The sequence below is a fragment of the Microtus pennsylvanicus genome, unplaced genomic scaffold, assembly GCF_037038515.1.
Source record: "Microtus pennsylvanicus isolate mMicPen1 unplaced genomic scaffold, mMicPen1.hap1 Scaffold_65, whole genome shotgun sequence".
Classification (NCBI taxonomy): Eukaryota; Metazoa; Chordata; class Mammalia; order Rodentia; family Cricetidae; genus Microtus; species Microtus pennsylvanicus.
Genome location: NW_027460999.1, coordinates 40603 through 67016, shown reverse-complemented (window position 1 = coordinate 67016; position 26414 = coordinate 40603). Strand labels below are relative to the sequence as shown.

The 26414-nt window shown below is 48.8% G+C and overlaps 1 protein-coding gene across 1 annotated transcript; it reads right to left on the bottom strand.

The window, feature by feature from the left end:
* Positions 1–626: 626 nt before the first annotated feature.
* On the bottom strand, positions 627–25172 carry LOC142842381 (HAUS augmin-like complex subunit 8). The gene is made up of 10 exons (XM_075959139.1): positions 25002–25172; positions 19596–19645; positions 16828–16880; positions 5714–5780; positions 4702–4760; positions 4352–4417; positions 4110–4268; positions 3660–3801; positions 2491–2653; positions 627–750 (listed from the first exon to the last, which is right to left on the bottom strand). The coding sequence occupies exons 1-10, from the start codon at positions 25028–25030 to the stop codon at positions 627–629; spliced, it is 912 nt and encodes a 303-aa protein (XP_075815254.1). The 5' UTR covers positions 25031–25172.
* Between the last annotated feature and the right edge of the window lie 1242 nt (positions 25173–26414).

The window sequence follows — 26414 nt, the reverse complement described above, 5'->3', positions numbered from 1 at the left end:
TTCAGTCTCTTTACAGCCTCATCAATACTTGTCGTTTCATATATTTATGTGTATGAGTGTTTGCCTGCATTTGCTGCTGTCCTTAAAGGCCAGGGATTGATTGCTGGCCTAGGATGCTGTGTATTTTAGGAAATGTCTGTCCAGGGTGTGTGAGCCAGCCCAATTGTGAAGACCGGAGGACAACTTGCAGGGGTGAGTTCTCTCCTTCCATGTGCATGTGGGTTCCAGGGATGAAACTTGGGGTAGGTATGGCAGCAATCAGCTTTACTTGGTGATCAGGCTTGCTGGCCCTGCAGTATCTTCAGAACTTCCTTGTGAACCTTACTGGGTGTGGGGACTCCAAGGGTGTTCAGTGACCATCCAAATCTGCCTAGCCTCTCCACTCATTGCCCCCCACTGTAGGCGGCATAATAACCAGGCTAGCTTAATATGAAACAGCAAATTTTAATGAACTTACAACACCAGCCATCCAGTGATGAGCAGGAAATACAGACAAAGAGAGATGTGGGGCTCATGCTCGCCAGATTTATAGGTAACATTAGCCCAAGGCGAACACGCCCCCTAATGGGCTGGGCTTATCCCTACACCCTACCACCAGGAGTGTGGACATTGGTGATGTCTGCTGCCTATGGACCGAAGTACCACTGGCTGCACGAAGGGGTGCCTTGGGCCTCTTCCCAGACTTCCTGGTTCATCAAGGCTGCCTCCTTGCTGGCCTGGGAAGAAAGCTCCATGGCCAGACTGAAGATCCTGTGGGCAGAAGAAAGAGAAGGGACAACTTCGCCTCTGGCCAAGAACTTTAAAGGAGATCTTAGAAAAACAAACTTGTTAGAGAAATAGGTTCTCTCCTTCCATACAGATCCTGGGGACTGAACTCAGGACACCAGACTTTCCTTGCTGGCTGATCTCAGGACCCTAATGGTGTCTTTGGAAGTCAACAAGGGTGGCTGCCAACTTAGGGGCAAGTGTTCATGTGTCCATATGGTGCTGCAAACAGAAGCAGGGCCTGTGTATACTGAGTTCCCTCCGTCCCCAGCTCTCCCTCTTTTGAAGGAGACAGCACCTAAGATTCCTAGGCTGACCCTAAACTGATGACCCTCCTGCCTCAGCCCCCAAGCATCTGAGACAGCTGACAGATCTGTGCCCCCAGGCCTAGCAGGAAAGAGCTGTGTGGTGAGACTTGAATGCATCCTTCATCCTCCTGTTCACCTGGGACCTCAGTGCCCCACACCCTCAACAGTGGGCAAATTTGATGTGAGGAGACCTTGTTGGTGCCAAGCTAGATGTGAGATTCAGCCATTACCACATGGTCAAAGGCCAGGTGTCTGAAGACTTTAAGAGCCCCTAGATGACGGAGGGCATGTGTCCAAGAGTGAATACCAGGTACATCTGTACTGCTCAGATACTGACTGGGAAAACTTGTGGCCATACAGTGGTCACAAGCACAGGGAGACTTCCTCAGTCTATGCTCCATATGAGTGATGGCTGACCCATTCTGTAGGCCAGCGCTGGGTACAGCGCTTCAGAATCCCTAAGAACTCCTATGGGCATCTCCTTAAATGCATTTTTTTGGAGGTGGCCAAAATGGCCAAGCCTGCCTGATGACCTCAGTCTGATCCCTAGGGCCCACAAAGTGGAAAGAGAGAACAGACCCCAAAGCCGTCCTCTGACCTTTACACTCATGCCTTGGCATGCACATGCCCAAACATAAAAATACGTAAAAAAACAAAAACAAAACCCCAACACGTGTGATGTTCACACCTGCCATTCTAGAACTCTGCAAGCTGAGGTGGGAGGATTTCTGCACGTTCAAAGCCACACTCGGTGTTACAGATTGAGACCTTGTCTTAGAAAACACACAAAACAACAATGTCCCTCAAGAAACCACGAGACCGGCTAGGCAGTGATGGTGTGCAGCTTCACTCCCAGCTCTTGGCAGGCAGAGGCTGGCGAATCTCTGAGTTCGAGACCAGCCTGATCTACAGAGCGAGTTCCAGAGTGAGAAACTCTGTCTAGAAACAAAACAAAACATACAAAAAGAAACCCCCAAACATCCTGCTAAGACTGACTTCTGAATGACGTTTAACATGTGTTGAGCAACTGTCCGGCTCAGAAAAGCTCTCTCTGTCCCCTGCTGACCTGGAGCTGCCCTATCTAGGGCATGAGACTGAGTGTGGGATGCTTTCCTTGCCCGTGGTGACCTCAGGTCTCTACGGTCCCCAGTCCTACTCTGCTGGACTCTGGCACAGTATGAATTGATGGCTTCACTGCACCCAAGGTCCCAGTGTCTCAGAACTCAGAAGTGGGCTAGGAGTGGAACAGTGCTGTAGTAGTGAGGCACTCAATAGCTGAGTCCTCAAAAGCCCAAACAATCTTCACCTGAGAGAGCAGCTGGGTGGGGTTCCACCTCCAGCAACCCAACTGAAAAGTAAGGGATGATGGAGAGAGGAGGGGAGGGATGGAGGGGAAAGGGGGAGGCCTGACCCACACCTGTAGAGCTCTTGGTCCTTCTTGGTAATCAAGTCCCTGAGTTCCTCCAGCAGGCGTGACACCTGCGCGCTGGTGTCTGGCACCTGCCCGCTGGCGTCCGGGGAGGAGATGCCCAGCTCGCCCAGGAGCTGCAGGGTGGTCTTTAGGGCCGGCTCCAGATCATCTGTGGAGATACAGGCTGTTAGCAGAACTCCGGTGCCCAAAGCAGCAGCTGTTTGAGCTGTGCAGCGTTGGCTCTTCTCTCACACTCAGGGAACAGGGCCAAAGGGAGGGATCTTAGGAGATCTCACTCGTCCCTGGAGTGTGGGTGCCAAGTGCATGCTGGGAAGGCAAACCCAGTGGGGAGCGCACAGGTGCTTCTGTGACTGCTGCCCAGTAGACTCCTGTGGACCAGGGGAGCTGGGGCTTCAGGCTGCAAGCCACTGCTCTGTTCTCTCACCCTCTGTCCTTCCACTACGAGCGACAAGCAGGATGCACCTGCCAGATGTGGCTTGGACCTGCACTTCCTGGCCTCCGGATCTAAAGAGCTGAGGTTCTGGTATCTGTAGCAGCTGTGTGTCCCAGGCACAGACCTGCACCACACACAACCCAGCAAGGTCATGAGGGTTAAAGGACCTGTTCCTGCTGTGTCGTGTCCTCACCTCACCGTCAGTGCTGGGGTTTTGCTGGGTACAGACTTGCGAGGGGCAGTTTGCTAGGAGGATCGCTACAGCTTCCAGGTCAACACTATGCTCTTTTATGGAGCCAGGGTCTCACTGTGTTGTAGCTCAGGCTGGCCTGGAACTCACAGCCTCCCAAGAGTCAGACAATAAATGTAGGTCACCATACCATTTTCATTTGTTACGTAGCCCAGGCAGAGTAAACCCTGTGCAGCTAAAAAGTCCTAAGGAGGATGTCTGCTCCAGAGAATCCCTCAAATGACCTCTCAACACCTCCACCCTGTTGGTAGGGCCCAGGGCTCAGGGCCGGTAGATAGGTCACCCTGCCCCCAGAGTCTTCCAGCTGTGAGGTCCAGCGTGGGGTTGGAATCGTGACTCAGCTGCCTGTGTCCTACTTGGTCCACACGGGTTCCAACACCACCCCAGGGTAGAGGCACCTAGAATATGGTGCATGTGAGACTTGAGGCTCCTTCCTGCTGAGGCAATGCCACACAGCAAGGTTGTTCTTACCTAGGAGTTCCTGCCCACTTCCCTGCATGTGGATGCCCTGCACGGGAAGCTCATGTCGTGTGGCGTCCAAGGCTGTGGCCAGTGTCTTGTATTGCTCCTTGAAGCGCTTTACTACAGCCTCGAGAGGGCCCAGCACCTCCATCTGCAGGCAGAAGGGGACACTGTGAGACACACCGCTCACTCGCACAAGAAGGGCCAGCTTCCAGGTAACAGGACCCCCTCTGACCTGCCCTGGACGGGGCCCTGTTGCTATGCTAAGCTCCACGGTGGGACAACATCAATGCTGGCAGGTGCCAAGTATTCTGCAGACTGTGTGGCAGAGACAGGTGTCCCATACAGAGTACTACATTCGTATCAGGAGCCTAAGCAGGGCGGGCAGAATGTAAGTGGTGGCATCCTGATCCTGGCTCCCTCATGAACCCCTAGCCTCAGGAGCATGCTCAAACCCACCTGGGCATCCAGGATGGTAGCCAGCTCCTGATGCTTCTGCTGGAGCAGCAGCTGGCGCCGCAGCTCCAGCACCCGCTGCTGTAGACGCTCCTTCTCATGGCATAAGGCCACCAAGTCCTTCTCAGCCTTCTCCTCCAGCACAGCCAGGTTGTTTTCCATCTGTGGGTCGCAAGACCAACTCAGGTGGGGTGGGGGAGGTGACAGAGGACACACGCTGTTTCGTGAGTCCCAGTTAAGCTCACCTTCACAGACAGCAGGGTCAGCAGTAGTGTCTGCGACTCCATCATGTCCATGGTCTCCTGTAGATCCTGCAAGGGTCCTGCTGTTCAATTCCCAGTAAGCCATGTTGACCTGGCTCTTCCGGGCATGGCAGAACCCCAACCTCTGTGCACTTTATAGGTTCAAATGGTGTCCGCGGGGCTGAGGATGGAGTCAGGTCACACCTTGCCCAGAAGTGTATGGGTGTCTCCCCACTCAGTATATGGGCACACTGAACTGAGCAAGGACCATGGACACCACAGCCCTAGCCTCCATCCTGGAGGACTGGCTGCCGGGAGTCAGACCTACCCACCGTCTGCTCCCCAGTGCTCACCTGTCTTTTCTGGGGAAGGTGTGTCGTTCCTTTTGGGCCAGTCAAGGGTACATGAGGCCCTGTGTCAAAAAAATGGGATGGTTTGGCTGGCTGAGCCCATAAAGATGCTTCCTTGCCTGGCAAGCCCGATGACGCGCTTGATCCCTGAACTCGCAGGAAGCTGGAGGGAGAGAACTCCAGAGTTGTCCTCGGACATCAAATGTGCCAAGGCATCAGGAACAAGAACCAATGACGACAAAATGACAAAAACAAAAACCAACAAACATTCCTCAGCTTTGGTAGTGCAGACCTCTGGGCCAACTAGATGCTAGCCAGGGGCATCCTGTGCACCAAGGGCCAACCGGCAGCTGTGGTTCATCCATCAGAAGCCAAAATCCAAATAAAATGTCTGCATACACCCTAACCCTAGTCAGTCCCTTTTGGTGAGCACCTGTTTAGGCCAGGCAGGTCCTGACTCCTGACTGGCCCGTCTTCAGGAGGTGCTCACGCCGCACATGAGAACATCCTAGCCAGGCCCATGTGCTGCTCTCATCCCCGCCTGGGAACAGAGAAATTTTTGTTCCTGTGTTTTGAGATAGGGTCTCATGCACACCCTGGTTCAATGGAGCCCACGTGGCCAAGGATGACTTTGAACTTCTGATCTTGCCACCACCTCCCAAGTGTCCAAATGTCAGGCACCCCATTGGTTATAATTTCTGTAGCATCCTAAACTGACAGCAAGTAGCAGCTCCTGGATCCGCAAGTAGTTCCGTGGACATATGGTTGGGCCTCAGACACTCTGCCTATGCTCCCAACACACACTTGAACCACATCCTTTCTGACAGAGACCCTTAATGCTAAGTTTTCACTCACAACCTGACACAATCTAGGATCACCGGGGAATTGAGGGACTTTTGGATCAGGCTGGACTGTGGACAGTCTGTGATGGGTTGTCCTGATTGCCCTGAGGGAGGCCTGGCAGCTCCTTCCCTGCTGCCAGAGTCCCACCCTTCCAACCCTAGCCAGGACTCACCTTTGACCTTCTGCAATGTGCTGGGCTTTCTTCCCTCTGGTGACTTCCCTCCAGCAGATGCAGAAGCCTGTTATGTAAACAGACAGTCAGAGGTCAGGCCACTTGACCTTTGATGCATTTGCTTAAAGGTCAGACGGAGAAGCAGGAGTTTTGAGACTGCGAACACGGGAGAGTCAAACAGTGGACAGCTACGTTCATCAGACATGGGAAATAATGGCACACGTGCTGGACTGCCATCTCGATGGGTGTGTGTTTGCGTGTGCTGTGGAGGGGCTGGCGACCAACTTCCTATGGCACTCTCAGGATGCGCTGACTTCTACACAGGTTACTCTGGACTTCAGGAGACACTGACTTCTCCCTGGCCTAAGTCTACAAAGCTCACAAACAGCAGCTGCACCACCAGCAGCAGTGGATGCCCAGCTGTCAGGTACAAGAAAGGCAAGGAGCACAGTGGGGGTTGTGTCGTGGTTCATTCTCATGCACCACTGGGTCTGGGGACCCTCTGTAGGAAATAAGGAGGCAGCAGGATGGAACAGGAAAACTAAAACCTACTCCTTGTCAAAACTACCCAAGCCTATTCAGACTAGAGCAAAGAAGTTTTCCAAGCCTGAGGGTCACTCTGGGCAACCACCTGCAATGGCCCTAGGTGTCAGGCCAGCAGGCAGCAGACTCCACCCTGCATAGGTGCTGCCAGCCAGGCCCTCAAGGGCACGAAGAGAATCAGCTGTGAAGAACAAAGTGCAAGCTCTGCTTCTCGCCTGCCTGACAGTGGGGCTCTTGACCACCCTGGCCACGATTGCACAGGAACTGCTGTGGCCTTGGCTCCGGAACTCGGGGTCATCGTGCTCTACAACTGCTTGTGCCAGTGCCCTCCCCTCAGAACAATCTGCATAAGGGACCACACACTCACGCAGACCTGGCTACCCCGGGTGGTACAACAGCCAAGGGCTGTGGGGTTTAGGGTCAGATACTGAAGAACCCACAGTGAAGGTAACTGGACTGAGTGTGACCAGAAGCTGAAGAGTTGACTCGCTGGTTAAGAGGAGAACTTGGATTCAACTCCCAGCAGTTGGGCCAGTGTATAAAGGTGCTTGCCACCAAGATTGCCAAACCAAATTGATGCGCAGGACCCATGTGGTGGAAGGTGAGAATCAATTCCCACAGGTTGTCCTCTGGTAACCATATGTACAGTTGGCCCGAACCCTTCTCTAATGAATAAAAATGTAGTTAAGTTTTTAAAAAGTCACCATGAATCTCATTATTTGTACACTCAATTCCAATTAAAATGTTTCAAAAGCACACCCCTAAGAATTCCAGACTAGCCTTTGTTTACGAGCTACCCAAGCAGCACGGAGATCTGATCTGGGCTCCAGGAGAGCCATCATTGGGGTAAGTGAGTGCAGCAGCAGCCCGGAACAGGGAACTCAGATGTTCCTCATCCCTCCTACACTTCCTGGTCATCCTGCAGGGGCTATACTGCCCAATACCTCCTCTCTCTTTCTATCCCACCCAGCTTGCATCCAGAACCCTCCCCACCCTGTTTGCCTCCCTCCCCTCTTTGGCCACATAACATCTCCCAGCTCAGCCTGTTCGGGTGCTGGGACCGAATCTGAATCGGGAGGGCAACCGGGAGGGCAGCAGTTCCTTTGTTTCAATAGCCTGCAAGCAGCAAGCAAGGTAGGCCCTTTGTTTACGAGCTATCCAAGCAGCACAGAGATCTGATCTAGGCACCAGGAAAGCCATCACTGGGGAGTGACATCAATGGGAAGGTACATCAGTGGGCAAGGAGACCTGATCCTGTAAAAGAAGATCCATAGGGGAGCATTCGGAGGAAGAGATGGGCAGGCACCAATGCAAGAATTCACCCAACAATCTGAAAAACAACATGAAACCACCAGAACCCAGCGACCTCACAACAGGAGGACAGGAACACCTTAATCAAGAAGAAGTAGAAAAAATTGACTTTATGAAAGTGATAGAGGCCCTTAAACAGCATGTAAAAAAAGCCCTTATAGAAATGGATGAGAAGTATAACAGAAAGTTTGAAGAATTGAATAAATCAGTGAATGCTACCCTAGGAAACCAAGGAAAAACAATCAAACCAATAATGGAAACAGTTCAAGACTTGAAAACTAAAATGGAGGCAAAGAAGAAAACACAAACAGAGGGCCAGCTGCACATGGAAAATCTAGGTAAACAAATAGAGACTACAGAAACAAGCATAACCAGCAGAATACAAGAGATAGAAGAAAGAATCTCAGATTCTGAAGATAACATAGAGAAAATAAATGTCCTGATCAAAGAAAACAGCGAGTCCAACAAACTCTCATCACACAACATTCATGAAATATGGGACACAATAAAAAGACCAAACCTAAGTATAATTGGAGTAGAAGAAGGATAAGAAGTGCAGCTCAATGGTCCAGAAAATATATTTAATAAAATTAAAGAAGAAAACTTTCCCAACCTAAAGAAAGATGTACCTATGAAGGTTCAAGAAGCATACAGAACACCGAAGAGGCTGGATCAAAAAAAAAAAAAAACATCCCCTCGCCATATAATAATCAAAACACAAAGCATACAGAATAAAGAAAGAATATTAAGAGCCGCAAAGGAAAAAGGCCAAGTTACTTATAAAGGTAAACCTATCAGACTTACACCTGACTTCTCTATGGAAACCATGAAAGCTAGAAGGTCCTGGATAGATGTACTGCAAAAACTAAGAGACCATGGATGCAAGCCCAGACTACTATACCCAGCCAAGCTTTCGTTCACTATAAATGGAGAAAACAAAATTTTCCAGGATAAAAACAAATTTAAACAATACATAGCCACAAATCCAGCCTTACAGAATGTAATAGAAGACAAATCACTAACCGAGGAGTCCAACAATGACCACAATAACTCAGACATCTAGAGACCCTTCACCAGCGCAACTCAAAGAAGGGAAACACACAAACTCTACTACTAAAAAAGTGACCGGAGTTAACAACCACTGGTCATTAATATCACTTAATGTCAATGGGTTCAACTCACCTATAAAAAGGCACAGGCTAAGAGATTGGATACGAAAACAGGATCCAACATTCTGCTGTTTACAAGAAACACACCTCAACCACAAAGACAGGCACCTACTCAGAGTAAAGGGCTGGGAAAAGGCTTATCAAGCAAATGGACCTAAGAAACAAGCAGGTGTGGCCATACTAATTTCTAACAAAGTTGACTTCAAACTTAAATCAATCAGAAGAGATGGAGAGGGACATTTTATACTCATAACAGGAACAATTCATCAGGATGAAGTCTCAATCCTGAATATCTATGCCCCTAATATAAAAGCACCCACATACGTAAAAGAAACATTACTAAAACTCAAGGCAGCCATCAAACCGCACACACTAATAGTAGGAGACTTCAACACTCCTCTCTCACCAATGGACAGGTCAATCAGACAGAAACCTAACAGAGAAATTAGAGAATTAATAGAGGTAATGAATCAATTGGACTTAACAGACATCTATAGAATATTCCACCAAAATAGGAAGGAATATAACCTCTTCTCTGCAGCTCATAGAACCTTCTCAAAAATTGACCACATACTCGGTAACAAAGCAAACTTCCACAGTTACAAAAAAATATTAGTAACCACCTGTGTCTTATCAGATCACCATGGATTAAAGTTAGAATTCAACAACAATGCTACCCCCAGAAAGCCTACAAACTCATGGAAACTGAACAGTCAACTACTGAGCCATACCTGGATTAAGGAAGAAAGAAAGAAAGAAATTAAAGTCTTCCTGGAATTCAATGAAAATAAACAAACAACATACTCAAACTTATGGGACACTATGAAATCAGTCCTAAGAGGAAAGTTCATCGCACTAAGTGCCCACTTAAAGAAAACAGAGAAAGCACATATTGGAGACTTAACAGCCCACCTGAAAGCTCTAGGAAAAAAAGAAGCAGACTCACCTAGGAGGAGTAGAAGACTGGAAATAATCAAACCGAGGGCTGAAATCAACAAAATAGAAACACAGAAAAAATCCAAAGAATCAATGAAACAAAAAGCTGGTTCCTGGAGAAAAGCAACAAGATTGATAAACCCCTATCCAAACTAATCAAATGGCAGAGAGAGAATATGCAAATTAATAAGATCAGAAATGAAAAGGGGGACATAACCACAGACACAGAGGAAATTCAGAGAATCATTAGATCTTACTACAAAAGCCTGTATGCCACAAAACTGGAAAATGTAAAAGAAATGGACACTTTTTTAGATAAATACCATATACCAAAGTTAAACCAGGACCAGGTGAACAATCTAAATAGACCTGTTAGTCATGAAGAATTAGAAGCTGTTATCAAAAACCTCCCTACCAAAAAAAGCCCAGGACCAGATGGTTTCAATGCAGAATTCTACCAGAACTTCCAAGAAAACCTAATACCTGTACTCCTTAATGTATTTCACAACATAGAAACACAAGAGTCATTACCAAATTCCCTTTATGAAGCTACAGTTACTCTGATACCAAAACCACACAAAGACTCAACCAGGAAAGAGAATTACAGGCCAATCTCACTCATGAACATCGACTCAAAAATCCTTAACAAAATATTGGCAAACCGAATCCAAGAACACATTAGAAAAAATATCCATTATGATCAAGTAGGCTTCATCCCAGAGATGCAGGGCTGGTTCAACATACGAAAATCTATCAATGTAATCCATCATATAAATAAACAGAAAGAAAAAACCATATGATCATTTCATTAGATGCTGAAAAAGCATTTGACAAAATAAAACATCCCTTTATGATAAAAGTATTGGAGAGATTAGGGATACAAGGGTCATACCTATATATAATAAAAGCTATATACAGCAAGCCGACAGCTAACATCAAATTAAATGGAGAGAAACTCAAAGCTATTCCATTAAACTCAGGAACATGACAAAGCTGTCCACTCTCGCCATACCTCTTCAATATAGTGCTTGAAGTTCTAGCAATAGCAATAAGACAACATAATGGGATCAAGGGGATTCGAATTGGAAAGGAAGAAGTTAAACTTTCGTTATTTGCAGATGATATGATAGTGTACATAAGCGACCCCCAAAACTCCACCAAAGAACTTTTACAACTGATAAACACCTTTAGTAATGTGGCAAGATACCAGGGCAACTCCAAAAAGTCAGTTGCCCTCTTATACACAAAGGATATGGAAGCAGAGAGGGAAATCAGAGAAGCTTCACCTTTCACAATAGCCACAAACAGCATAAAATATCTTGGGGTAACTCTAACCAAGGAAGTGAAGGATCTATTTGACAAGAACTTTAAGGCATTGAAGAAAGAAATTGAAGAAGATACCAGAAAATGGAAGGACCTCCCTTGCTCTTGGATTGGGAGGATCAACACAGTAAAAATGGCAATTCTACCAACGGCAATTTATAAATTCAATGCAAGGTCCCTTCAAAATTCTTCACAGATCTTGAGAGGACAATAATCAACTTTATATGGAAAAACAAAACACCCAGGATAGCCAGAACAATCCTATACAATAAAGGATCTTCCGGAGGCATTACCATCCCTGACTTCAAACTCTATTACAGAGCTACAGTAACGAAAACAGTGTGGTACTGGCATAAAAACAGAGAAGTCGACCAATGGAATCGTATAGAAGACCCGAATTTTAATCCACAAACCTATGATCACCTCATTTTCGATAAAAGAGCTAAAAGTATACAATGGAAGAAAGAAAGCATCTTCAACTAATGGTGCTGGCACAACTGGATGTCAACCTGTAGAAGAATGAAAATAGACCCATATCTATCACCATGCACAAAACTCAAGTCCAAATGGATTGAAGACCTCAATATCTGTCTGAACACACTGAACCTGAAAGAAGAAAAAGTGGGAAGTACCCTCCAACAGATGGGCACAGAAGATCGCTTCCTATGTGTAACCCCAGCAGCACAGACATTAAGGGCAACATTGAATAAATGGGACCTGCTAAAACTGAGAAGCTTCTGTAAAGCAAAGGACACTGTCACTAAGACAAAAAGGCAACCTACTGACCGGGAGAAGATCTTCACCCACCCTGCAACAGACAAAGGTCTGATCTCCAAAAGATATAGAGAACTCAGACTTTAAAATGCTAATTAACCCAATTAAAAAATGGGGCACTGAACTGAACAGAGAATTCTCAACAGAAGAAGTTCAAATGGTCTAAAGACACTTGAGATCATGCTCAAACTCCCTAGCAATCAGGGAAATGCAAATCAAAACAACTTTGAGATATCATCTTACACCTGTCAGAATGGCTAAAATCAAAAACACCAATGATAGCCTTTGCTGGAGAGGCTGTGGAGGAATGGGTACTCTCCTCCATTGCTGGTGGGAATGCAATCTTGGGCAACCACTTTGGAAATCAGTGTGGCAGTTTCTCAGGAAATTCGCGATCAACCTACCCCTGGACCCAGCAATACCACTCTTGGGATTATACCCAAGAGATGCCCTATAATATGACAAAAGCATTTGTTCAACTATGTTCATAGCAGCATTATTTGTAATACTCAGAACCTGGAAACAGCCTAGATGCCCTTCAATGGAAGAATGGATGAAGAAAGTGTGGAATATACACACATTAGAGTACTACGCAGCGGTAAAAAACAATGACTTCTCGAATTTTGCATGCAAATGGATGGAAATAGAAAACACAATCCTGAGTGAGGTAGCCTAGACCCAAAAAGATGAACATGGGATGTGCTCACTCATAATTGGTTTCTAGCAATAAATAGGGGTCACGGAGTCTACAATTGGTGAACCTAAAGAATCTAAATAAGAAGGTGAACCCAAGGAAACTCATATAGTTATCATCTTGGCTATGGGAAGTAGACAAAATTGCCGGGGAGAAAATTGGGATCTTGGGGGTGGGGTGGGATTGGGGTAAGGGATGATGGGCAGAGAAAAGTGAGAAAGGGAGGATGGGGGGAACTTGGGGAAACAGGATTATTAGGATAAAGGAAGGTTGGATAGGGGAGCACAGAAGCACAATTAATAGTTAAGGGAGCCACCTTAGGGTTGGCAAGAGACTTGAACCTACAGTGGCTCCCTGGGGCCCAAGGCAATGTCCCCAGTTAGTTCCTTGGGCAGCTGAGGACAGGGAACCTGAAATGACCCTATCCTATAGCAATACTGATGAATATCTTGCATATCACCATAGAACCTTCATCTGGTGATGGATGGAGATAGAGATAGAGACCCACACTGGAGCAGTGGACTGAACTCCCAAGGTCCCAATGAGGAGCGGAAAAAGGGAGAAGATGAGCAAGGAAGTCAGGACCACGAGGGGTGCACCCACCCACTGAGACAGTGGGGCTGATCTATTGGGAGCTCACCAAGGCCAGCTGGACTGTGACTGAAAAAGCATGGAATAAAACCGGACTCTGAATATGGTGAACAATGAGGGCTGATGAGAAGCCAAGGACAATGGCACGGGGTTTTGATCCTACTTCATGTTCTGGCTTTGTGGAAGCCTAGCCAGTTTGGATGTTCACCTTCCTAGACATGGACGGAGGGGAGAGGACCTTGGACTTTCCACAGGGCAGGGAACCCTGACTGCTCTTTGGACTGGAGAGGGAGGGGGTGAGGAGTGGGGGGACGGGGAGAAGGGTGGGAGGAGAGGGAGGGAAATAGGAGTCTGCGAGGAGGCGGAAACTTTTTTTGTCTTTTTCTCAATAAAAAAAAAAAGAATTCCAGACTAAAAGGGGCACGTGCCGAAGCCAGATGCCACCCTCACACATCATACATGAAAGCCTGTCAGAACCCAAGAAGAATCACAGGGTTCAGGTCTTGAGACCCCCATGCCAGCACGTCCCTGACGCTGACTTGGGAGCCCATGCAGTCAATCCCCAGCAGGTGCTGGGCTCTGGCACATGAAGGCCTGGGCTCCATCACCAGGTCTGTGTACACACCTGATTGCTGTTGGATAATCTTTTTGTATGCTGTAAAGATGTGTCTCTGCCCAAGGCACCTTCTGATTTTTTAAAAAGAACCTGAAAGACCAATAGCTAGGCAGGAGAGAACAGGTGGGGCTTCCAGGAGAGAAGGGAACTCAGGAAGAATCAGAGGCTCTCATAATTAAGCCAGGGAGACACTGAGGGAGTCAGCAGTACAGAGAGGTAAGGAGCCACATGGCAGAATGTAGACTAATATAGACGTGGTAATTTTTTTTAAGACAGATTTTTCTGTGAAACAGTCCTACTGCCCTGGAAATTTTGACCAGGTTGGTCTTGAACTCACAGAGGTCTGTCTGCCTCCTAAATGTTGGGATAAAAGGTGTGTGCCACCACCACCACCCGCCAGAGCTAGTTGGGAACAGGTCTAGACTAAGGTCAAGCTTTCATAATTAATAAGAAGTCTCTGTGCCATCATTTGGGAACTGGCAGTCTAAAGAAGGTCCAACAACAGATGACCAACAATTGCGGTTGGACGTGGTTGCCCTGCCTTTAATTCCAGCCTTCAGGAGGTACAGGGGTGGATCTCTCTATCTCTCTAAGTCCCGGCCATGTAGGAATATGTAGAGAGACACTGTCCATAAAAGAAAAAAAGGCAGAAAAATCCATAATGGTCTTTTATTTGGGGGGGGGTGAGATAGGTTTTCTTTTGTATTTTAATAAATAAAGACTGCCTGAAGATCTGAGAGTAAAACAGTCCCACTGGTCAGCCTTACAGACCAGGTTATGGTGTCACACACCTTTAATCCCAGCCCTACAGAGGAAAAAGATGGGGGAGACAGTTCTCAGACATAGTCTCATTCTGAGAAATCTGGAGGCAGGATCGCCATTTCAGACTGAGGGAGAGGCAAGAGCCAGTGGCTGGCTGTTTTGCTTTTTAGACCTTCAGACTGAAACCCAATTTCTGACCCTGAGCGTTTATTAATCATGCTTCAGGGTTTCTCTGTGCAACAACCCTATCTCTCCTGGAACTAGCTCTTGTAGACCATGCTAGCCTTAAACATACAGAGATCCGCCTATGCCTGCCACCACCGCCGGGCTGGAATATTGATTGGTCTTTTGAAAGCAAATTCAGAACTTGTGCTCAATGACATGAGAGCTGCTGCCTGTGGCTGTTGACAACAGGCCACGAAAGCCAACCACTGAAAACCCTGACTCACTAGCGAGAAAATGTCCACGGTAGAACATGTAACAAACAAACCAGCAACAAAATGAGAATTTAACGGCCAACAAGCAGGGCTGTGTGGTGTGTAGTCTGGCAGTCACTTTGCAAGTCTGAAGACCTGAGTTTGAATCCCCAGCATCTACACAGAAACAAATCCACTGTTGGGCCCTAAAGCCCCACCAAGGAGAAGGTCACCCCAAGAGACATTCACAACTCGGTTGATGCAATAGCAAGAGGAATTTTTATTCTGCCGCGGCAGAGGTCCCCCAGCCTCGAGAGGAGAAGGACGACTGCTTTGTCTATTACAAGCTCTTTTAAAGGAAAAAAAACACAAAATCAAGGAGGGGGGAGTACAAAATCAAAGGGAAAGCCCAAAAATCATTTGTCTACTATTTTGACTAGTTCATTTAATGGTCAGCTAACTCTACTTAATCAATGTTGTAACAGTTACAAGGTGGAGCCTTGATCAATGTCATAGTTACAAGGAGGAACCTTGATCAATGTTATGACGGTTACAAGGTCGTCTCACCCCAGTTCCAGGGTCCAGGTCTATACAATGGAGATGGAAAGTACTCAAAGCTCTCGTGCACGTGTTGTTGGTTACCAGGGCCCTGGTTCCGAGGAAGGGGGTGCAGTAGTGCTAAGGGGCCTCTAAGTCTTTCACCACAAGAACCTCTCACCCTAGCAAGGGATGAGGAACACAAAAGGATCCCAAGAGCTGGCAGTTCAGTGAAATCCTGTCACAAAAGAAAGATTTCACTCTGGCATCCATCCATGTGTACATGCATGGTTGTACAACCTGCAACACACACACGTACACACACACACACAAAAATAACAAGGACCAATGCAGAGCAATGCCCACCACCAACTGCCTTGGAGACACCTACTGAAGTCACAGAAGTGTGCCTGGGAGAAACGTGAAATGGTGTTCAGGAGGAATGGGAGCACACAGCACAGCCCAAGCACTCCTTATCCACAACTGAAATCTGAAACTCAAGATCATCTGCCCCACACTCAGGGAAAGGGCTGCTCAGCTGGAAGTGGGCTCCACTCAGGACCAGCCCTTCTGAGATCCATTCAGCCTCAGGAGAAAGCGCAGGCTAATGTTACCATGACAACAGACACTCAAGACTCCAGCCAGACCAAGGTCACCTGATGGGGTAGCAGAACCAAAATGCCTTGTATAAACACATGGGGGCACTGTGGCCAAGCCTTCAAGGTGGCAACAGCCACAGGGTGAATGGAAGCAGGGATAAGTAGCTTGGGAAAGCTGTCTGCAGGGTGATGTGAGAATCCCTTCCCTTAAACCAGACTTCCAGTCAGAGCTTCAGGAATCCTGGGAACCCTCACCACACTTCCTGGGGCACAGGCCAGGCAGATGGGAAATTAACCTTCTGATTGTCATAAACCAAGCCTGTGCTCAGCAGTCCTGCCTGGCCATGACAGACAACCTGGAACTGGATCCTGTGCTCCAGGGATGTGTCACCACAGGGATGAGCCTGCAGCTGACCCCAACATGTTTCCCCCATTCTTGCAATGCAGTGCAGCTTTTGGGGCCTCAGGAAGCCCTGCCAGCCTTGCTTATTGACAGCTGAAAAAGTATCACACAGGAAGATGCAGAAGTGAACGTCACCCCTGCCAGCTGTGCCTGTGGCCCACACCGAGTGCCGCTGCCACTGCCCATCACTCAGGAGCCTCCTGGGTGTGAAGGGATAGTGCTGGAGGACAGATCTGACAGAACAGAGGCCCTCAAAACAGGAGGGGCAGAGGAGGTACATACGACTGATGGACACTGGTGTCACTCTCACCAGAGACTCAGGACTGTGCCCAGAACCTGGAGGCGGCAAAGGCCCCAATGGTGTCTTCCAGGATCGGGCTGCAGCTGCCACGTGCCCTCCACCTATTCCTAGTGGCTCCAAGAGTAAAAGACTCCATTACCTTCTTAGTTTTCTTCTCATATTGCAGGTATCTGGACTCAACCACTCTTCCTCCTGCAGACGACACAGTGTGTAGTAGGAGCTGCGGGCTGCATTCCTGCCACCCAGCTCCCAGCCACCTGGCTAGCTTATGCCCCAAAATAACAACACACAAATTGTATTCATTTAAACACTGCCTGGCCCCTTAGCTCTAGCTTCTTACTGGCTAATTCTTACATCTTGATTACCCATTTCTATTAATGTGTGTAATCCCAAGGTATGCTTACCACGAAGATTCTAGCCTACATCCATCCTGGGTCAGAGCTTCATCGCGTCTGCCCTGGAGAGGAGCAGCGGCATGGCCTCTAACCTCACTTCCTCTTCCTCCCAGCATTCTGTTCTGTTTACTCCCCCCACCTATGTTGTAACCTATCAGGGCCAAGCAGTTTCTTTATTAATTAACCAACAGTGTTTGTTAGAGAAGAGGAATGCTGCAGCATGAAGACATAGAGCATGAGCAGGACCCCACAGTGGAGAGCCGGGGCCAATGACAGGAAAAGCACCAGCCTTACAGCCCGATGCAGACTGGCTCCTTCAGTCTCCCCAGTATGCACATGGGAGCTACTGCAACTAGTACCTTCACAGGACACTCAGTGTCCATAAGACACTGATGGAACGTCTCTTGTATGTGGGTCCTTGGAGTAGGAGCAAGTGCCAAGTAAGTTCAAAGATAGAAACATTCTAGACCGTGAAAGCCAGGGGCCAGTGGGATGGCTCACTGGGTGGAGGGCTTGAAAACAAGCCTGATGACTTTGGTTCAACTCTCAAGAGCCTTCCTCTGACCTCTATATGTGCACCTTGGTATCCCCCTCACCTTCAGTAAATAAGTGCATTTTTTTTAAAAAAAAAAAAAAAGGAGCAGGAGAGATGGCTCAGTGGTTAAGCGCTTGTTGCTCTTGCAGAGGACTGGAGTTAGGGTCCCAGCACCCACAGGGATGCTTGCAACTGTAATATCAGTTCTGGGAGATTCAACACTCTCTCTGGTGTCCAAGAGCATCTACATTCATGTGCACAGCCCCCTCCCACCTACCAAAACACAAAACAACAAATCCCACAGCATTTTGGGTCTATCCCTCTCTGGTGGAGTCCATCTCTGTTTGTGCTTCAGTACAGTAAAGCTGGGCTGCCCACCGTGGTCTTAGTATTCCCACCTTCCTATCTTTAAATCAGAGGGATAAAGATCCACTCCTGTAACCCTAGATGATGTTAACTGTTGTGAGGGAATGGCCGTGCTGGCATGGATTTGGGGGTTCTCGCTGAGATCCTGCAGAAGCTCTGAGAGCATAGGTAATGGACGTAAAAGGCTAAGTCAGACTCTGCCTGGGGCTTGTGCCAGGAAAAAGCTTGGAAAATGCAGCCCAGATGTAGGAATCTGACCCTGGTTCAGTTTAAACGTGTTGAGCCTGCAGCCAGGACAAACAGGCCCACTGGTCTATGTGCCCAGGCCAGCTCTCAGACCCTGCTTGCCAACCATGGAAGACTCCAGATTTCTCATTACAGCTGGTCTGTGGTCGTTTGTACCTTGACCACTCATGTTTCTCAATTAAATGAAGCTAGCAGATTAAAAAGTAACAATAAAGTTAAAGACAGGAGAAGAGCCCACAGCAGCCCAGGGGCAGGGAAGCTGGGGCACACGTGAGCCATGTCAGACTCTGTACCTTTGGGTTGGGGAGGCCTATGTCCATGCTCTGTCCTCACCACCACTCCAGCCTTTATCACGGGTGGACCCTCATGAGACTCACGCACAGATCCAGGCCCCCTTGGCGGTAGCTGGGGCATCTGGCCTGGCCAGTGTTAACAAAACCAGGCAGCATGCAAACATGTCATAGCTTACACACAAAACTGCCAGGCTGGGGCCACTCAGTGGCACGGTGCTCAATTGGCACAGTGAGGGCCCCAATTCTACTTCTGCCATCGCAGTAAACAAACAAACAAAATATCTGCTGAGGATATAGGTCAGTGGTTAGGCGCTTGCCTAGCAAATGTGGGGCCCTGGGCTCCATCCCTAAGACCAAACCCCAAGCCCCAAACCCAACCAGGTCCAGTGATCACTGTCAACCCTGAGGGTCCGAGTTTAGTCCTCTGGACTCCTATGGTGCAATGAGAGAAACAACCACCCAAATTATGCCTAACCCCCATGTGTGTGCCACATGTGCTACCTGCCCCACACGAAGTGTAACAAAAAAAAGGAGCCTATGAGGCTGAGGAGTACTTGCTCTTCCAGCACCCACACCGGGCAGCTCCACAGGTTTCTGAAGGAACTTGGATCTGTGGCCTGTGCACATCTAGAGCTACACTTTCGAGGGACTTCAACTCTCCAAAGGACAACTACAGTCACAGGACACCTCAGGGACAAAGACAACCCCGAGTCCCCAAAGGCATGCCACTGAGCAGTGGAAGTTTCAGACTTGTCTCTGTCTCCCCTGCCCCCAAGAAACCCCTTTCATGAACTAGATGGCACCCTGGAGGTTGAGGCAGGAGGATCAGGAGCTGACCGGCAACCTGGGATCCATGAGACTTTCTCAGAGAACAGTAAGGTTCAGCATGTAAGGCACTTGCTTGCTACCCAGCTTGATTGATGACAAATTGACTCCCACAAGTTCCCTTTTGACTTCTATACTCATGATACAATATGCACACCCCTCCAAAAAGATCAATACACGTGTAATAAAAAAATTGAACAAAAATTGTTGATGAAGACAAAAAAAACACTTTCCTTAAAGTGCTCACCTTGTACTCTTCTTCCTTTTGTCTTGGGGGCACCAGTGGCTGCGGGCTTCCTACAAGAGAGAAGAGAGGTGTGCTATTCATCCATCTACAAGATCTGCAGAGGCCAGAGCCACCTTCTGTCAGCTGCAGCGGGGCATGTGAAGATCGTCCCTAGACAAGCAGGAGGTGGAACCCCCACAAGACCAACTTCCTCCTGAAGGCAGTAGAACACTGGCCCACAGGGATCAGAGCTTCCCTACCAGGAAGATCCCTGTCTCATCAGGCTGGTGTGACAACAGCCAGAGAGGTGGGAGGGCTTTGGAAGCGCTGGGGCTGAGGTTTTGCAAGCACAGGGGTTGGAGAAGACAGGAGGGAAGAGTCCAATGGTAAGGATGAGATGGCAGGTTGGGGAGAGGACGGTGACACAGCCTTTCTCTGCAAAGTGTCAGTTTCCTAGGCTCCCCGGTCACTGTCATGACCAGCAACTACTCAACTTTGCTATTCTAGTACCAAAGTTGACAGACACAATGCGTGGGCCATGTGGCAACAAAACTTTGCTGACATAGCACATTTTGGGTCACACATCGCTCATATGTCACCAAAAAGTTGTATTCTCTAAATATTTTCATTTTTATTTATTCTGTGTATGTCTGTGAGTGCAGCTGTGTAAGTGCCACCAACTGTGCGTACCGTGGTGCCTCCAGAGAGGTTAGGGGACAATCTCAGCATAGGTCACGTTCCACCTTCTCATCCACGGCTGCGTATACCAGGCTAGCCAGTCCTCACTCCTGCAGACTCTCCTGTTTGGCCTCCCATCTCCCTGTAGGGTGTGCTAGGAGTGCAGGCACTACTGCATCCAGTTTCTACGTGGCTTCTGGGGACCCAAACTCAGGTTGTCAGGCTTGTTCAGTGATAATTAACACACACACACCCACACCAACAGGGTCTCACGCTACAGCCAAGGCTGGCCCAGAACTCATCATCTTCCTACCAGGGCTGGACAGACAGTTTGCAGAATAAAGAGTTTGCTGCTCTTGCAGAGGACTTGAGCTCAGTCCCCAGCAGTCCAGCTCTGGGGGTCTTAAGCCTCTGCTGCTGGCTTCTTCCTGAAGCCTACAGATGGTAGGGGCTTGGCTTTGGGAAGCAGGGCAGGTGCACCTGCTGTGGTCCCTCAGGATGCCCCGGGGTCTGCCCATCAATCATGGAGGCCTCAGCAACATGGCCTTGACCTGACCTGTGCCCATCACTACCCGTGTAAAGAGCTGGAAGTCTGAGGTATAGTGCTGGTCAGGAGGCTCCACCCACCGGCCTCTTCTCTGTAGCACTTCAGCCTTTTAAATCTGATGCAGTATGTGGTGCTCACGTCCTCTGACACACGGGAGGGCAAAGGATGACTTTTGTAGTTGGGTCCTGGGAATCCTGAGGCTATGAGGCTTGGTGGCAGCACCTTTACCTGCGAGTAAGGAAGCTGCCTGGGGCCGAGTGTGGTGGTACAAGTCTATAAGCTGCAGAGGCAGAGGCAGGTGGACCTCATTGGGTCAAGTGTCTAAGTGAGGGGCCTACTTAACTTATCATCTCTCAGCATCCCAAGTGCCTGTCACAGAGCCAGCCTGGCAGGCATACCCTGCCCCTACCCTGAAGTTCCCCAGCTTCTCTTTTCTATATAACTCAGCCATTTTGTCCACTTGGTCTGTATGTTTCTAGTGCTCTCTTTGCTCCCTCTCTCTCTTCTCATGGCCTAGTTCAGGCTGCTGGGCAGGTTCAGTATGGACTCTTCCTGATGCCTCTGGCTGTACTTTCCCTCATATCTACAATAAACCTTCTGCTCGACCATATACGTTGGAGCAGTCATGTCCTCATTTTTCTTTTCTTTTCTTTCTTTACTTCTTTTCTTTCTTTACTTCTTTTCTTTCTTTCTTTCTTTTTGAGACAGGATTTCTCTGTGTAAAAGCCTTGGTGAGAGCTACCTGCCTCTGCCTCCCAAGTGCTGGGATTAAAGGCCTGCAGCACCACTGCTGGGCCACATCCTCATTTTTCATTCAGATCTCTGTGATCTGTGAGCTGGAAGCTCACAGGGTCTCCACAGGGAGTTCTGTGACAGTGTGCTAGTATTCTTTGACTTATTAAAATATTCCTTTTAATCGTCTTACATTCACTAGCATTGGTAAGCTGTAACTAACTGGATAAAATACATGCCTAAATTTAGCTTATATGTCCAGTTTAAATACACCAGGTAATGGTGCCCAATTCTCAAGTGCCTTTACAGATCTGAGAGTATGGCAATTTAACAAAAGTGCTTCTAACACAGACATGCCAGCTCCCATGGCACCTATAGCTCCTCCAAGAAGATACATGGTTACAAAGATCTTCCGCCTTGAGGCTTGCCTTTGGGTTTTGCAAAGACACCCACACACCAAAAAGCGGCCTTTTACCTCTTCAGCTTCCTGGATGCCACCCGGGGACTCAATCTTCTCATCCTGCCATGACAGGTGGACTAAATCTTCCCCCCACAGGAAAATCTTGGGGCCTCTTGTACCCAGCAGCTAACGGCAATCACTGCCTCCAGGCTGATGTTCTCCGAGGACTAAGGAGAGACTTGGGATTGCCTGTGTAGCTAAAAAAGGTGTCTCATTTTTGCCCATTTATCCCCTTAGATCTGTCTAATGGCATTTGGTGACTTAGGATACTGTTCACTTATTACTTCATCCATGGCATTTGACAACTTAAGGTACTGGTAGCTCATTACTTCATTTGAAGTTTCCTGCTAAAATACAAACAGGTGTGCCTCTTTCAAGGCTTCATAGTTCAGATTAACAGGTGTATCTTAAAAATCCAGAGTTCCCAATTCCCTTTAATTGTCTTCTAAAATGTGCAAACCTTCTAACCTAAAGCAATAGCCTTTTGCTATGACACTAAGATGTAAATCTGTTCCAGTTCTCTTACAGATACCTACAGGTTTCTGGAAAAAGTTCTACTGCTGTATCAAAAATCAGGTCTGGTAATAATAATAATAATAATAAAAACCCCAAACAAACAACTAACAGTTTTCCAGAGCCTGTTTTTTTTTTAATTTTTAGATTTATTTGTTATGTATACAACATTCCTTCCGTGCTGGGCGGTGGTGGCACACGCCTTTAATCCCAGCACTCGGGAGGCAGAGGCAGGCAAATCTCTGTGAGTTCGAGACCAGCCTGGTCTACAATAGCTAGTTCCAGGACAGGCTCCAAAACCACAGAGAAACCCTGACTCAAAAAACCAAAAAAAAAAAAAAAAAAAAAAAACCCCAAAAAACAACATTCCTTCCATGTATGCCAGCAGGCCAGAAGAGGGCACCAGATCGCATTATACATGGCTGTGAGCCACCATGTGGTTGCTGGGAATTGAACTCAGGACCTCTGGAGGAGCAGTCAGTGCTCTTAACCTCTGAGCCATTTCTCCAGCCCTCCAGAGCCTGTTTGAACCCCACCCATTTTCACGCATATTTTACAGGTCACTCTGGCCATCTGGGCCAAGACCAACTTACAAAGCGCTCTCCAGAAATTGCCAACACCTGCACCAGCTCCTGGGACTTCACCACTGGTACCAACTCTCCTGGATCAAGGACACCTAACAACTAAAATCTGGTTTTATCTGCTAGTTTGTCCCAATTGTACACCCAAGCCTCACCTGTACAACTAGGGCACTTCTCTGTCCCATTCTTTCTGGCAGTTAATGACTTCCCATGGCTAGCCCTATTCATAGGGCCAATGATAACAAATGCCTCCTGCCTTCTCATCTCCCTCAACCAACCGCTGCCTGAGGTCTCCCGGATGACAGTAAATGGGAAGCCGCTCCAGCCACGCCTCTCATGAGCCCACCAACTCCCCCCTTGCCAATGTCACTCCATGCTCACAGGAAGTGGCCAGACCTGAGTCGGGTCCCTATATCCAAGAGTCTGGGATGTTTGGGTGAAAGCGTCACCTCAGCCCCTGGCATCCATTTCAAGCCCCCTCCCCTGTGAAAGCCCACCAAGCCTCCCCAGGGAGGGTCAGGACCACTCCCACAGGGTTTTTAGGCTGTCCCCCAAAATATGAACATGTGGTCTCCCCTTCTCTCTCTTCCCCTCACCATGCTTTCCTGGTGCCACCCAGGAGCGCTCCATCAAACATGGGCATCTTTTATTCGGTCTAATTTGGTCTGATTGGAATTATTTGTGTTGGCAGAGAGGCTCGTCTAAGAAATATTCCTAACAAAAACAAAAGCTGGCCAGGTGGTGGTGGCGGCGCACGCATTCAATCCTAGCACTAGGGAGGCAGAGGCAGGTGGATCGCAGTGAGTTCGATGCCGGCCTGGTCTACAAGAGCTAGTTCCAGGACAGGCTCCAAAACTACAGAGAAACCCTGTCTTGAATACAAAAACAAAAACAAAAAACCAAACAAAAACAAAAAATGGTTTATTTGAGACAGGTCCTCAGGTAGGTAACTCAGGCTGTCCTTGAACTCGGGATTCTTCCACCACCACCTCCTGCCTGTGCTGACAGGCAGGCTTCTAGTGAAGCTCAGGTGGGGTGGGAGAGTTTCTTTACCATCACTGAGTACTTGTGGTTGCCACTAGCATCAACCCGCCCAGGTGTAGATTTTTATCAATTTCCAGACCATAACTCTCAAGCGATTATTTTGTAACTCCCCGACTCTTCCCCCCTTTTAAAAAAATGTATTTATTTATTTATTTATTCATTCATTCATTTATTATGTATACAATATTCTGTCTGTATGCCTGAAGGCCAGAAGAGGGCGCCAGACCTCTTTACAGATGATTGTGAGCCACTATGTGGTGGCTGGGAATTGAACTCAGGACCTTTGGAAGAGCAGGCAATGCTCTTAATCACTGAGCCATCTCTCTGCCCCCCCCCCGACTCTTCCCTTATCAGTGCTTCAAAACTCCTTTCAGGAAAAAAGTAAACCTGAAATTCTAAGAAAAAAAAAACCTATCCAGGCTCCAATACTTCCCAAGCTCACTAACAAGGATGAATCCCCGCAGTGCTGTGGTGCAGCAGACTGGTCCAGCTGCTGCTGGGGGAGCACACTAATCATCCCCGCGGGAAGAGTGGCAGGAACTGGAGAGTTCGAAGCAAGCCTGGCTTACAAGAGACCCTGTCTTGGAACCAAAACAGAACAAGTCACACACAGAACTCAGGAGGTTGAGTGCTCCCCTAGATGCAAAAGCTAGGAACCATGAGGCTAAGTTACCTGCTGCCAACACCAAAGTACCACACACAACTCCATTCTGAGCCCCACAGGAGATGCTCAGAGCCTGGGCCTCCAGGCTGGGAGGGATTCGGGGAGTGGCTCTAAGGAGCCCCGTTCTCCCGCTTGGGCACCCGTCAGCCCAGGCTCTGGCCAGCCCTCGGGTGCCCCTAAACCCCGCCCTACTGTGTCCCCAACTCACCCCGCGTCCCGCTCCGAGGAGTCCGCCATTTTCCCGCCTTCCACTCAAAGAGCCTCTTCTTGGGGCTCCGCTCTCTAGGAGGCAGGCAGGACAGTGGGGCACTGGGGCCTGTCAGCAAGTGAAGCCAAGGAGCCCGCTTTTTTGGGAGCGCGCTCTGAGGGGGCAGGGCTCTGTAGCGCCCCGCCTCTCACAGCTCGAGGGAGCCAGAAAACCGGACCACACCAACAGCAGGGGCGTGGCTCTAGTGGGCGTGGCCCAGAGCACCCCTCCTCCCTGGAGCAGGGCGGCCAAGGTTCAGGTGAGTTCTTTCAGTGGTTCTCCTGATGGGAGGATAGAGCCGGGGTTGGTGCTGGTGTCCCAGGGCGCGAGGGTGTGACGCGGCCTGGGGGTCGCGGGGTGACTGATGGGGGCGAGAATGGCGGGCTTACGGGGCTCGAGGGCGCCTTTGAGCGGTGGCTGTGGAGAGGACGTGGCTGAGGTGGACACTGAGGAGGGGGTCTCAGGAAATCCAGGAGGCCAGGAAGGCGGAGCTGAGGGCCCCGAGCTGGGGAAAGAGGCATCTAAAGCGCGGTCCTAGCTCTCGGGTGTCGCCGAGGTGTGCCAGGCGCTCAGAGAATGGGACAAGTTCTGCGGCTGCCCTCTAATGGGAGTGGAGCCTGCAAAAGATGGGCCTGGAAAGCCATGCAAGAACAGCTCCTCAGAGAGCCTGAGGTGGGGGGGAGGAGGAGGAAAGGGCTCCAGCGGCCCGGGAGATGACAGGGTGCAGCCTCTGGAGACTCGCCCCCGCCTTCCCCTTCTTGATTCATCATCTTCTTCCTGACTTCACACCCTGACAGCTGGGTGATCTGCAGGGGAGAGTCCCAGCGTCCTCTGGGTCTGTCTGTCTCTGCCTTGGAACGTGCATCACTTTCGGCTCCAGAAAGGACTAGCCAGGTTCTAGGGGAGCTAGGGAGAAGTGCTAATGCTCCAAATGGCCAGGAGCCGGGTAGGGTGGAAGCCACCCTCTCACGAGAGTTGCATCCATGGACTTAAATGGGTAAAGCCCGACATACAGGAAATGTGTCCCCCGGCAGGGGTTGTGAGATCAGCACCAGGGAAGCACAGCTGCCAGCAAGCCCTCCGTTCTTTTTCCGGGGTCTCCTAGCCCTAGGGCTTCTGAGGGGAGGCCTATCTGCCTCTTTGGCTTGGATGCAGCCCCTCATGTTACAGCTCCTTTATTCCCTGAGTATTGTCTGGTCTTAGACTCCAGTCCAGGAATGACTGGAGGTGGCATTGACAACTGAAAAGTTGTCAAAGGCCCATCTGCTCCTACAAGGGCCTGGAACTGCCTAGTTTTGGATGGCATGACTTTCTTCTTTCCCCTCCCCTATTGCTAGGATTCCCTATCTGCTGTGTGCTTGCAGAAGAAAACCA